Source organism: Melanotaenia boesemani, chromosome 22 (genome assembly GCF_017639745.1).
Source record: "Melanotaenia boesemani isolate fMelBoe1 chromosome 22, fMelBoe1.pri, whole genome shotgun sequence".
Lineage (NCBI taxonomy): Eukaryota > Metazoa > Chordata > Actinopteri > Atheriniformes > Melanotaeniidae > Melanotaenia > Melanotaenia boesemani.
In genome coordinates, this window is record NC_055703.1 from 20,055,497 (window position 1) to 20,069,878 (window position 14,382).

A 14,382-nucleotide genomic window follows, 5' to 3' on the forward strand; every position below is an offset into this window, starting at 1 on the left:
TCTTAAACCGGAATGAAGTGTTTTCATGTTCACGCAGATTGTCCCTAAAGGGGTGGAGATACAGAGAGAGACAGCATATCTTCTTAATATATGTGTGCTTGTGTTTGTATCCTTGTACATAGTAGAGTAAGTTTGGAGGGGATGTGTACATTAAGCACTCCCTTATGTGCATTTGTAATATTTCTGAGCATCTTGGAGTGTGTATTTGTGTGTGAGCATCTGCTGTGGGCTTTCTCTTCTCTCCCTTGCAATCACGTCCATCCTTCTGTCTCCTATACATATAAGATGAGAGCACAGCAGGAGGTGAAACAAACCAGTACCCATGTGTGTCGTCGCAATGCTATATGATATGTGCCGTTTATTCCATGAGAATGTGTATATGGTTATATGTGCATCTGTGTGTGTGCTCATCTGTGCTCCTAATGGCTTATGCACCAGATGGTAGCTGTGATGTTAAAGCTTCTAATTGTTTATCTAAGGGGTTGATTGGCGTATGCAGAAGCCTTTTTTTTTCAATCACTTGGGATTTAAGCTCAGGAAGTTTAGATGAAGAAGAAGTCATGCAGAGTACCATAATTAGAGAGAAAGATCCCTCGTGGGAAAATTTTTTGGGATTTCTCTAACTACTTGTTATATTGTAGCAGAACTTGTGATGAAGTTTTTTGTTTAGAGTTAGAGAATTAACCAGTGGTTTCTAATGGTTAATTAAATGTCATCTTGTTTAGTCTTATACCTTGACATTCTGAGAGTTTGCAGTTGGATATATGGGGTTGGGTTTATATCAACATCAGTCTCAAGTCAGGCTACATCATAGAGGATTCCCATGTTTTCCTCATAGGGATCCTCCAAGCCAGGGGTTCTGCCTGCTCAGTCTGGGGGTTGTTGATGCAGTGACTGCCCTTGTCTGGGTGGCTGGGGCCCTATACTGCAGCCTTATGGCTGTGGTGTGGGCCCCGGTCTGCCCTGATTGGGGGGGTTGCCATGATGGCAGCCACTGTAGGACATGGGTGGTCTGGTGTGGATGGATCCCCATGATATTGTTTCCTCACAGCAGCATCAAGCCAGATGTTTATCACTTTTAGTGTTTTATACTACTTTTAGTTCTGAGACAGAAATCAAGGAGTCATGTTTGTGCAGAAAGGGGGGGTGGGGGCTGCTTTGTGTGTATATATGCATGTTTGTGCGTGCAACTGTATGAAAGACTTTGACTTTTTTTTTTTGTTATGTAGTCTCTTTTGATGTGTGCAAAGGCTTGTTTTGTTTTTTAATATGCATAAATTAATTTTTGTCATGCTGGAGCAATTTTGTGTTGCAATGGATGTGAGGTATCACTGATACAAGCTTTTGTCAAATATTGGTCCTAGACTTTATTAGTTTATGGCCTATCTCCAAAAAGATAAAGATGTTTAGAATTCATGGCCCAGAATGGGGCTTCAAATCAACAGTTTACAAACCAATTGGTCTTGTCACGTGGATGATGCAAGTTTTATATACTGTGAAAACCTTACTCAGGATCTGAGCTCTAATCCAAAACTCTAGCTTGAAATAAACATACTTGTTGTTATAGTTAAATATGCTGATCTTTGGTGTTTCCTGTCCTGATCTGCAGCCTGCCAGTGCCACACCAATGGCTCTGTATCTGAGGTCTGCAATAAGGAGAATGGTCAGTGCAACTGCAGAGAGAATGTGGTTGGACGACAGTGTGATAAGTGCATGGTAAGTGAAATACCAGTGAAATTTTCGTGTTTTCCACCTGTGGCTCTAATTCTATCACTTCTTTCTCATTTTATTGTTGTTATAATCTTTTGTTCCTGATTTCTAAAGTAAGTCATTCTGACTTGTTTTAAGCAGTCAATGTGTTTTAAACTGTTAATTCTTATTTCAGCTTTGACACTGGAACGTGTTGAGTCATACATTCACAGCTTTTGTAGGACTACTTATTTACAGCATTATCTCAATATGTTGCACAAAATTCTGTTTTTGTAACACATACCCTTTTTTTTTTCCACTGTCCACTCATTCTTATTAATCACTTGCCTACTTCCCATCCATCCATCTACTTTGTGATTGGTCCAGCCTAACTGCTGGTGGGATGCTGAGCGTCAGGAATGTATGCCCTGCCGCTGCAGCCGTCATGGCTCTATCTCTCAGCGCTGTGACATTGAGGGGCGCTGCATCTGTCGCCCCGGCTTCGTGGGCCAGCGCTGTGACCTGCGCCGTCTTGGTTATGAAAGGCGAGAGACAAGGCGCCCTGTGGAGCAAGTTTCCATGGAATCTGTGCAGCAGAGATGGGGCACTTCCCGCACAGGAGGTTGTCCCAGGGGTGCTTACAGGCCTCAGACAGGGGTAACCCACACTGCATGTGGATGCAGTGGAGTGTTTTAAGCAGCATGGGTGTGCAGATATGCTACAGATGCAATTATTTCTGTTACTTGCAAATGAGTCAAAGACTAATTCTAGTTGTGAAGGAATCACACTGATGCTTGGCCTGGATTAGTAAAAGATTGCATTGGGGAAAATGTTAAGTCACATGCATTATGTGGACAAACAACACATTCTTAGTTAATTTTAATATTTACATACATTTGTGCTGGTGTACTGTAGATTACAGAGTAGTTTATTAGTGTAAGGGTCAATTTGATGAAACATTCTGCATGTTTATTTTTTTTACCAAAGTAGCTATGTGAAAATTCAAAATGTGAGGAAGCTTTAAAATGCCTGTTGCAGCTATTTGGTCTTTAACTGAAAGCAAATATGATTAAACATACATTTCCTTTGTTTCTCTTTGTATCATACAATCACAGAATTTTCCTTAAGTTTCCTTCAGTTTATTCGTACTTGTTTAATCTTCAAATTCTTATTATAGCTCATTTGTTCACTGTTTTTTGCATGTGTGTTGGTCTGCTGCCTTCTAATGCAGATTTTCTACTTTCACTCACCTCTACTCATTGGCCCCTTTGTTCTGCATTTTGTCTCACCAGCCTCAGACTCACGGCATCGAAACAGGTGGAGTGTGCGTCCCCTGTCACTGCAACTCGTTTGGTTCCAAGTCATTCGACTGTGATGAGACAGGCCAGTGTCGATGTCAGCCAGGTGTCTCTGGACCCAAATGTGACCGATGTGCACGGGGATTCTTCAACTTCCAGGAGGGTGGCTGCACACGTAAGGAGAGAACTTTTAATACGTTTCAGGCTGTATAATTATCTAAATTTGTGCTGTTGTTGTAAAGAACAAATCCTTTAACATCACAAAAACCTGCCATTTTAACAGTGTGTACACTTGTTATATCCACTGTATATCAGCAGCCTTGACATAATCACAGAACTGAGGAATTTTCTTAAGTAGATGCTAAGTAGTTGAGCTTCTTAATTTAAAAGAAATTTAAAAGTAAGTTAAAATGGTTTAGGCAATCCATGGCCCTTGAACAGTTGGGACCCCTAGGCTGCAGCCTTGGCCAGCCTGTGCATTAATCTGTGCTTGCTTTGAAGACCGAACACACAGAATAATAATGAGCTGACTGAATAAATTATCGAGCTGTGAGACTTTTTTTCTTAAATATTATTTTATGCATCTTCGCATGTGAATATACAAAATGACAAATAAATGTTCCAAATATGAATATAGAATTGGATCACTGGAAAATCCAGTTCCAGCAAGGCTCATCAATACATGCTTTACAGAAAACAACAGGTCTGAGATACAGAACTGAGCATGTGCACTCATGAGTATGACTTATTTGTCTACACGGCATCAACTCAGCCTTCCTTTGTTTACTCTTTAGATTTGAATTTACCCACATTACACCAATACTTGTCTGTTCCCATCCTGGTGTCATGATCCATTTCATACATGGGAATCAAACCATCATCCTCCTGCAATGGTGATTCAGGGTTGAATCTTTTGGGATATATGAGCAATCACATATGTACACCACAGATTAAAGGTGAAATTTGTACAGCAGGGATTTGAGCTTGGTGCAAGTTACTGGGATGAGTATGTTGGAAGTGGCAGAGTTACTCTTGTCGACAATAGTCCACAATAAAAATAGTCGACAACAAATTTACCCATGGACCATTGTCAGTAAAAAAAAAAAAAAAAAAAAACCCTACAGAGTAAGACATCGTCTTCTTTCCTATCTCTGCTAAAAGTTGCACATATGCAATACAGTCCGCCAGGGCAAAAATATGGCCGCCGACCAGAGAACAAAACAGTGGCCGATGATGTCAAAAGTCTGGGGTAACTTCATGTTAAACTTATAAAATAAATTAAATACATGTGAGATTTGTAAAGCAGACCGGAAGTACGTCTGCAATGCTCGAACATTTAAAGAGGAGGCATGTTGGACTTGTATAACAACCTCATGCAAGATTTGAAAACTGAAAATGAAATAAGAGCCATTTAATAATTATGAGACATTTCAGACATCGGATTAGTCAACTAGTCTTTTTAATAGTAGGTGACTAACCAACTATCAGAATAGTCATTGGTTGCAACCCTAGTGGTAATACTTTTTTTTTTCTCTACCCTTATATAACTTATGACAAGCTTTTACGTCACACTTTAGGGTTGTGGGAGGGGGTAACAAAAGAATTGCTATGGGTGGGTGTAAAAGAGAAACCAAGCAGATTTTATTGTGGCGAGCGTAAATAAAGATTAAAACCAGGTGTCAAACATAATCCAGTGTTGGGGTTAATGGAACTTCTGAAAGAAAAGTCAAAATGTTGAGCCAATCAGCGGGGAGGAGACCGGGGCGCGTCTGATCCAGTCACTCCGAACAGACATCAGGGCCTGACATTTGCATACAGAATGAGCCACAGCTGTCTGCAATGAGCGGTGCCTGTAACACAAGCCCAAACAGCAGTTAAGAAGATTAGTGAAAAGTTTAAGAAAACTTGGAATAAAAGCAAGATGGAAATCGGATTAATTTGCTTCAATTCACTGCCACAGTGTAATCATTTGTTTTCAAAACTGAAATGAATTTTTATTTCAAGGAAATCACAACATGACTTTAATGCAATTGACAATGTAAAATTTTAAGTGAAATAAACTTGTAAAGCTGGGGTCATATTTCATCAACTCTGTGCCACAGTCTTAGCTACGTTGCTCAAAAAGAGATCCTGATGAATGAAATACTCCAGTTGAAAATCTTTATTCATTTCATTACAAGCTAAAACAGTTTAGAACATTGCTGTCTTACTGCCCTGGTGAAAAATAAATATCTTGGGTACAGATTATTCATATTTACAAAACTACTCACATATTTTACAGAGACTGAATTACTGCTTTTGCAGTCGTAGTGGTCCACATGTTGCTTGAGCTGAATAAAACAGAATAAAACCGGAATTTTCCAAATGAAATAATTATCTTTATTATACTTCCATCAATATATACGGAAATGCGTCCGAACTTTCTCATAACTGTTGATTGTTTTCCAACTACCTTAGTTATTAGTAATCTTCCAATCTTACCATAGAAATGAAAGGCTGCAAATTAAAAGATATCCTGCACACTTATTTTTTACCACCATTTTCACTGCTTTTTTCAGACTTTACTGTACAATTTAACTTTTCCACATGGGATATTAATGTCATCTGCACCTTTCTGAAAAAAGAAATGAAAAACTTTCTAATAAGGTCAGGTTAACATGAGGATCTCCCTCTTTTGACACCTGTTCTCAGATAATTAGCACACCTGTTTCCACTTCGCTCATCAACCAGAGTTGTGTTTACAGCCTCAGTATTTCCAGGATTTTTTGTCTGATTCTGCCTGTTTTGTTTAGTTGCTGATTTAAAACTATTGGATTATTTATTTGTTTTCTTAATGTGGCTGTTTTATATGTGATAACCTCCTTTTATTCACTACTCTGCCTCACCTTTGATCATTTGGCATTTTGAGGCTTGGTTACAACATTGTTTGTAAATGGATTCTATGATAGAAAAATTGAATCATAGGCTATGATGTACAGCTGTTTTGCTATGATGTTGTCTTTTTGGGATCATAACAGCAGCCAGATGCATCATAGAGATCAGACTGTTGTTGACACAACTAGACTTTATTCTCTGTTAGAATCAAAACGTGGCTTTATGCTTATTTTACCGTATTTTGTTCAGTTTAATTAGTTTTATTTAACAGTTGTCAGTGTTGCGCTGATCAGCACATCCTTACATTGTATATTGTTAGTATAATAGAAGGTATAGATTGCAGAGGCCGTCACATAGCAAGATGGTAATATTGTTTAACTGAGGCTGTCAGAAATTGGCTCAGGTGGTTTTTAGTTTTCAAAAAGAGAAAACTAGACACCAGTTGTAAAATCATCTTTGTACTTGTTTGTCCATCCTTATTTTCGAGTTCTTGGATTAACTTTAGCTGGGTCAGTGGAACATGAATACCTGGATGCACAATAATCTGAAATGTTTCACCCATAAATAAAATCACCTCCTGGTTATTAGTCCCAAACATGCAGTTTTGTTTGTTATAAATGTGTCCCTGAGTGTAAAAGAAAAAAAAAGTGACACTGGTAAAAGTAAAATTAACCGAGATTTGTTGAAATTGCACTACTCTTCTAGACTTTCCACTTTGAATTCCCTTAAATGACTTAACATGTTCTCCCTTTTTAACAGCATGCCAGTGCAATCATGTGGGAAACAACTGCGATGCGAACACTGGACAGTGCATCTGTCCTCCCAACACTATTGGTGAGAGGTGCAACCGTTGTGCTCCCAACCACTGGGGCCACGATATCGTCGCTGGATGTAAGGTGAGCCGAGACTGGAAGTCAGACATATTTGTATATTACTTGTTTTAATAAATAATGTGTGACTTATACTTGTTTACATCATCTCTTCTCTGCATTACCTTATCTTTACCAGCTCTTTCTTTTGGACTTCAGAGTCCACAGAATAAAAAAATTAAATTAAAAGAAAAAATAACAATTTATGTAATAACTAACAGAGAGAATGTATACTAACATCTGATGGAAATTCAAAAAAACTGCTAGTAGGAACAAATGAAAGTGCTGCAAATCACTTAATATGTTGTTTTTAAAAGTGCAACGACTGCTGTTGGGTTCAGTAGTTGAGGCTTCCACAGTCAGTCTCATTTTAAGCTTTTCACATTGCTTCTTTTGTCTGTAGTTTTTTTTTCCCCCAAAGCATTCACACAAAGCATCTTTAATTTTGTGTTTTTTGTCATTCAACTCCGACATCTGCCTAATGTAATATTACGAAATATTTTTTTAGGAAGATTGCAACACAATTTTAAGATATACATTATTAAAATGCTTTCACTGCTTCGAGTCTTCCAGTTCATGTCGTTATTTACCTAATACACAACTTGTGTTTGTGTTGTGAACTCGAAACAAACAAGCACATCTTTTAATTCACAGGCCATTCAAAATTATTCAAAAATATAACCAAGTTTTTAAAAACTATTCCGGTTGACTGTATACAACAAGCAGAGAAATAAACAGTGGTCTGTGATTTTTGTCGTGTGTATGTGTGAATAGGAGTGTGGCTGCAACGTGATTGGTTCAGTGACGCAGCAGTGCAACGTGAACACAGGCTGCTGCTTCTGCCGGGATTCCTTCAGAGGAGAAAAATGTGATGAATGCCAAATTGGATACAGAGACTTTCCTCAGGTAAATGGCCCAGATAAACCCCACTTATGTTTCTGTATTTTTAAAAACATACTGATTATGCAGATGCTTGCCATTGTAAAAAAAAAAAAAAAAAAAAAAAACACGCTGAATGACTGATAAATCTTCACTTTTATTTATAGAAATCTAATTTCAATGCAGCATGTTTAAAGAAGAGGGTTTACTGGTATCATTGCACAGCTATATTTAAAATGGAGGAATAGGTAATTAAAGCACCACTGATATTTTTGAGCTTGGTAATTTATATAAGATGTAAACATAAGTAGACAGCTTTGATTTAACCTGCACATGTTTTATAACTGAATGAAAGTGAGAAGATTATGGCAGTATTTTTATTTTGGGGTGAAATTTGATTCTTTGATGAAGCATTAAGTTTTACACTCTATAAAGTCATTTCTGAGCCTGCAATGATGTTGATAACAGAAGCTTGCTGTTTTCTGCATCCACATTTCCCACAGTGCATCCAGTGTGAGTGTAACGTTGCAGGATCGGACAGCCAAACCTGTGACCTGGAGAAAGGAGTGTGTGGTTGTGCAATGCGAACAGGAAAATGTAGCTGCAAGGTAAAGCCTAGCTTAGCTTTTCCAAATGACCTTACAAAAATATGCATATATATTTTTTTTATTTTCCTTGCATGGCTGAGTAACAGCTTTAATAATGGGATACATAAAACTCTCACATGTATATTCATATATAAATGGAAACATTCTATACAAACATTCATATCTGTGTTGACTTTTTTCAGCTGAGCAGATTCAGCAAAGCTCAAAAAAAGAAAAAAAAAAAGAAGACAGGCATGAAAAACTAGCATGGGTTGCAGGTGCATGTGTTGTCAGACAACCTGTACAAATGATGCTGACAGACTTTAAAACTACACAACAAACATCAGGTCTAATGTTTCATTATTGATTTCACGTGATGTAATTACTTTTGGAGATATATCGTATGATTTTCCCTCAGGGTTTCCTCCCCAGAATGTATTGTATTGATGTGTCCCAGCAATGCTTTCACAGTTAATGTTCTTCCTGGCCTGTGGCAGAAAGAGGAGTCTGGAAGTTTATCAAGAAATGTTCTAACGTTGTCCAAACATTGGAGAGAATGACCAAACCATGCTGTCTTTCCATTTCTGTATCACATTTTAGGAGAATGTTGAGGGACACAACTGTGATCGATGTAAACCAGATATGTTTGGATTATCAGTAAGAAATCCACTGGGGTGCAGCAAGTGTTACTGTTATGGACTGACACAGTCGTGCACAGAGGCTAAGGGACTAATAAGGATGTGGGTAAGTATATACATTTTTTTTTTTGTGTGAGACAAATGGCCCTTAAAAATTACAGTTAACTTTGACTTCATTAATAGCTATTCATGCAGTCAGAGACTTAACATTTGTCAGTAGATTTGTTCTATTTCGTTTATGCGATACTCAAAGGTGCTATACTTTTTCTCAAATACTTTTTCTCAAATACTTTTTCTGTGGTTTTTTTGTGCTGTACAGCAGAGGTAATTAACACAATTAAAAAATGCTTAATGACTCCCTTAATGCTAAAACAAGGCTCAAATTAAGTCTATTTCTTTACAATTCTTATACGTCTGAGAAAACAACATCCTTTTCCATGAGATCTGTGATCTTTTTACCTGGTGGGTTTATGGTCTCAATTCCTTTGTTAACATCTTTGCAGCAGCAGCAAAGTCCATTTTAATTGCATTGATAAAGCAAAACAACCAATGTAAAAATGGCCAAATTAATTTATTTTATACAGCCTTTGGTTGAAAGCTGGTATTACTCTGCTTAAATTATGTCCATATGTTGAGCAGTTGTGTTTACCTTGCTTAATGTTTAAATTTAAGCTGTTAAAATCAGACATCGTGCAATTATCTAAGATTGAACTTGTCAAAAACAGTAAACAATGATGAGTTTAAATGTAATTGAGCATTCATATTAACCTGTTCAAGAGCAGAATTTAGTAAACTTAAGAAGAGTTTTTTTTTACTTGTAAGTGCCTCCCTCTCAAACACTGGTTGCATTACTGCCGTTCTATAGTTCAGTGTTACAAAAATGTTAACTCCGTTTTAAAAACAAAGATCAACACAAACACACACACACACACACACACATATATATATATATATATATATATATATATATATATATATACATACATACATACAGAAATGGCTGAAATTCTCTAACAGATGGCAAGTTTACTGAAGGTGAATGCTTTCAGAAAATCCTCTTCATTGCAGAAAGAGTTTCCATCAGAAAAAAAAACTGCAATTTCCATGTTAACCGTAGGGCTTTAGGATGGAGGATGGCGAACGGCTTTATTTGATCAACAAGCATTCACTTCATTTATTGTTGACGGAGAGAGAGGCAGAGAGGGAAGGCTGGACAGAGAAAGACATGAAAAATGGAAAGTTTATTGGAAAGGAGGAGATTTTTTCTGAGCCACTGAATCGTGAGATTACACTGAGTGGTATGGGACACAAACACTCTTGCAGTCGCCATTTAAACACACATCATGCCAACGCAGACATATACACATTCACAAACTCACACTACATGGGATTGGATGGAGGTTAGTTGAAAAGAATGTATGCAGATGCAAACATTTTCCCCATAAACACACTTTAGTTTTGTTTTTTTTTTCTCTAAAAAAACATCAGTGTGATTGAACAAACATTACTGGGTGTGGCAATCGCTTAAATGTGTGCAATAGTACAAAACGGTCAAATATGTTGCCTTTATTTAAAATAACTGTAAAAACAGAGATGCAATGAAAGCCATAAAAAGGGTACAGAACAGTAGTGATTGACACTAGATGTAAGCAATAGTAACTTTTAGCTCTCAAATAAAATTGTCTATGAACCCTTCACTAAACGCGAGTCCCTTGTAACCACTGCGTTACATAAATAAGCATTTTTGCTGCCCCTGTCTCACACACTGTGAAACATCATGTATAATAATTGTGGTTCATTCTGTTATGCTGTTCATGGCAAATAATTAAATAAAAGACAAGATTTGTAAATAATAAAAAGCCAACACTTTCACAGAAGAAACCAGCAATTTAGGCTAATTATGATGCCAGTTTGTCCAAGCTAAAAAAAGTTAATAAAGCTGAGATTCTATCTTTCAACCCCAAAATCACCCTTCCATAATGCCTCAGATATTATTCACACAATACCCACATACCAACAGAGAGTGACTCAGAGATCCAGGCTTGAGGAGATGAGTCTATTTTTAAATTGGTCCATTCAACCACAACCCACAGTCAATAATAAGCCCTGATATTTTCAAGTAATATTGAAATATCAACACATGGAATGAGAGACAGAGAATGAGAAAGAGAATTTCAGTTTTTCTCCAGACAGACAGCAATAACTTAAATGTTTTTCACATATCAGAGAGCAAGAGAAGGTCTGACTCCATAAGATTTGACGTTATATCCAGAAAGGAATGATATGGTAGCATAAATAATAACTTAAGATCAATCTTCACAGAGACTGAAACTTGAAAAAATATTCTGGCTTTCCCAGTAAGTGCAGGGCAAAGTTCTCCTATTTTCTGAAGTGTTTGGTTTCAGTGGATGCTCTGTGTCTCCATGACTAAAAATGTATATATAACACACACGCTTGAGATGTCACTCAATGCTCTGAAAGTAGTGTGTAGATGATGGAAGAAAAAATGTTTTAGTCTTGTTGAAATGTTTAGGTATCCCAAATAGTTTTTGTAATTTAGACATTTTATTCTGGCACATACAGTGAGCATGTCCAAATAAATGATTAACATAACTGACAGGACTGAAATGAAGGTATCTTCTCAGTGTGTTTTGAATCATTTCTTGAAAATGTTTCATAATAGAATGTGATGGTTAAGAAAGAGTAAAGGCATGTTTTTAATCAGACATTTGCATAAACATTTCCACCATTTGACCTATTTTGACAGCTGCATAATTTCATCTTGATCATATATGAAATTCCACAGTCATCAGTGTCCCTGGCTGAAATAAAAAGAGAAGAAAAAAGGGAGAGCTTTAAATATACGGATATTTTCTTCACCAAACGGTGTATCAGACAAAATGCCTGTCTGACAAAGTTATAGGATTGTGAGAGAAGAGCATTGTTTGGGTCAGTTTCATTGAGAGATGTAGGAAAGAGCAGATTTAGTGACTGAACAAGAGAGGAAAGATGCAGACAGTACACAACTCCTGACATCATGTGTACCCAGTACATATATAGAAGTAAAGTTTTTTTTGTTTTTTTTAATTGTCATGTTAAACTTGACTGTTGTGCTTGTGCAACAAAACTAAATCCTAAATATGCCATCTCTTAAACAAAAAGCTCTTTAATCCTGGGATTAATTAATAATTCTGTTGTTGTGGATTGTAGTTAACACTGAAGCCAGAGCAGACGATACTCCCTCTGGTGGATAAATCCAACTCAGTGGAGATGAGAAGAGGAGTCAGCTTCCAGCACCCTGAGATCCTTGCTCATGCAGAATTGGTCACACCAACTCTATCTGAACCTTACTACTGGAAACTGCCCGAGCAGTTCTCAGGCTCGATGGTAAGAATGTCCTCAATGTGTTTTATCTTTTAGTAATTGTGTTATGAAATTGACATTTCTGGCAACTTTGAGTCAAATAATTTTTTCTGTAAGTGAAAACCAAATGCTTGCAGAATTTTCCCAGAATTCACAGATTAATTCTTAAACATTTGGTTTCTCCACTGTGTATTTGTATATATACTAGGATATATGCTAACATATGATAGCATTTAGCATTATAGCATTTATCCTGGAGCATTTCTGCATTGCTTTATTTTACCTAAATTCTCCAGTTCAATGGTAATTTGACACCTCAGATATTTATTACAGAATCATCTTTCGATGACACACATCTCCTTGAAGCACTTTTCCTAACATGTATATTTTAACTAGTCAGATTACAACCTTTGGACTGGCCATCACTTAAAACTTCCTATTAGCAGCATAAGCTGAATTAAATTAAATTAGTGTGTTACAAATGTATTGCTTAAAGCCTGACAAAGTGGTAATTTTCAATTGTGTCTCTTTAGATCACAGCCTATGGTGGGCAGCTTAAATATGCAGTATACTACGAAGCCAGAGAGGAAACTGGCCCATCCTCCTATGAGCCTCAGGTCATTATTAAGGGTGGTCCTAACCACAACATCGTGATGACACGACACATCACAGGACTTCAGATTGGTCAGCTCACCCGCCATGAGATCGACATGACAGAGGTACAATGAATCTGATGCTGATGCATAATAAATTGATTTTTTTTAAGCTACAATAGCAGCATTTCAGATACAAGTTTCCATACTAGAAAAAAAATCTAAAACACAATATACTATACAATATAAACCCTGTTACCCAAACAGGGTCAGACAACACAGATAAAATGGGTTTGTCACAGTATATTTTGTCTGTATTTGTGTATAGCATGACTGGAAGTATGCAGATGGTCGATCGATGACTCGAGAAGACTTCATGGACATTTTGTTCCATGTGGACTACATCCTGATAAAAGCATCACATGGCAACTTGATGAGACACAGTCGGTAAAACACACACACAGTTTTATCACACGCAGTTCCATAAAATGTTGCTCAGTGTTAAAAGTAAAACATAGCTGAATTATTTTCAGTTTAATTCAGTTTTATTTCACAGGTTTCCAATTTAGTTTGTCTTTAAAGCCTCTGCAAAGTGTGGCACTGGAAATTTGAATATTAAATAAAATAATATTTTTAAAGCTAGATTTACCAAAAATCTCCCTGTAAACAGAAAGAAAAGGCTTGCAAAAATACATTCATTATGATTTTTACTCCTGTCTGCCAGCATTTCAGAGATCAGTCTAACAGTGGCAGAGGAGGGCACACCAACCAAAGAAAGTGAGAAGGCCCATCAGATAGAAAAGTGTGACTGTCCAAATGGATACTCCGGATTTTCCTGTGAGGTATGGACACAAATATAGTTAATACATAAATGTCTTTACTTTATTTGTGCAAGATGTTAACCTCCTCAAAAGGTGTCTGTTATCAGCAGAGGGCAGGTAAAAAACTTGTATACAATTGTATGAAAATTCTAGTTTTGGGTTGCAGGCCAAGTGCCTGTGGGATACGTTATTAGACTTTTGGATGGGGAAAAATCTGGCCCACTTATTGAGATTTTAAATAAATCAATTATTGAATGACTGACATAAATGCTTAAGGCTCATTAAGCTCAACATTAAATATGCATACAGACTAAGCCTTTTTGTCTGCTTTCATTTTTACGCATATTTCAAGTCGTTTTCAGAGTGGATGCATAGCCAAAAGGAACAAACAGAGTAGTACCATCAAAAATTTTACGAGGCACTACAGTTAACGTCCAACCAGTAAGAAGAACACGCTGCCACAGACAGACCAACATCGTCTACTACGCTGCTTCTTTTTAATATCTCTTTCTAACAACATGCATTTTTACGATCTCTTGCACCATCGCCATGTTTGCTATATTGTCGCTGAAACTGATGTAAGAACTCAAAAGTAAACTCTGAAGTCTGCCCTGCCCTCTAGTCGTGGCAAGGTAACATACGTCGGAAAGGCAGTTTGCATGGATAGGCTGCCATTTTTTACATCAGTCTGCCCCAGGGCAGCTGTGGCTACATGTGTAATGTACCACCACCAAGTATAAGGAGTAAATGAATAATGGATTTATTGTAAAA

The 14,382-nt window shown here is 37.1% G+C and overlaps 1 protein-coding gene across 1 annotated transcript in view; it reads left to right on the plus strand.

Moving 5' to 3' along the window:
- Window positions 1-14,382, plus strand: part of lama2 (laminin, alpha 2) — a 177,301-nt gene that overhangs the window by 101,760 nt on the left and 61,159 nt on the right. The window contains exons 22-32 of the mRNA XM_041975323.1: window positions 1,610-1,716; window positions 2,077-2,346; window positions 2,982-3,162; window positions 6,621-6,757; window positions 7,505-7,636; window positions 8,113-8,217; window positions 8,797-8,940; window positions 12,045-12,221; window positions 12,731-12,916; window positions 13,119-13,237; window positions 13,515-13,632. Coding sequence (XP_041831257.1) covers window positions 1,610-1,716; window positions 2,077-2,346; window positions 2,982-3,162; window positions 6,621-6,757; window positions 7,505-7,636; window positions 8,113-8,217; window positions 8,797-8,940; window positions 12,045-12,221; window positions 12,731-12,916; window positions 13,119-13,237; window positions 13,515-13,632 — 1,676 coding nt within the window. The remainder of the gene's footprint in view (window positions 1-1,609; window positions 1,717-2,076; window positions 2,347-2,981; window positions 3,163-6,620; window positions 6,758-7,504; window positions 7,637-8,112; window positions 8,218-8,796; window positions 8,941-12,044; window positions 12,222-12,730; window positions 12,917-13,118; window positions 13,238-13,514; window positions 13,633-14,382) is intronic.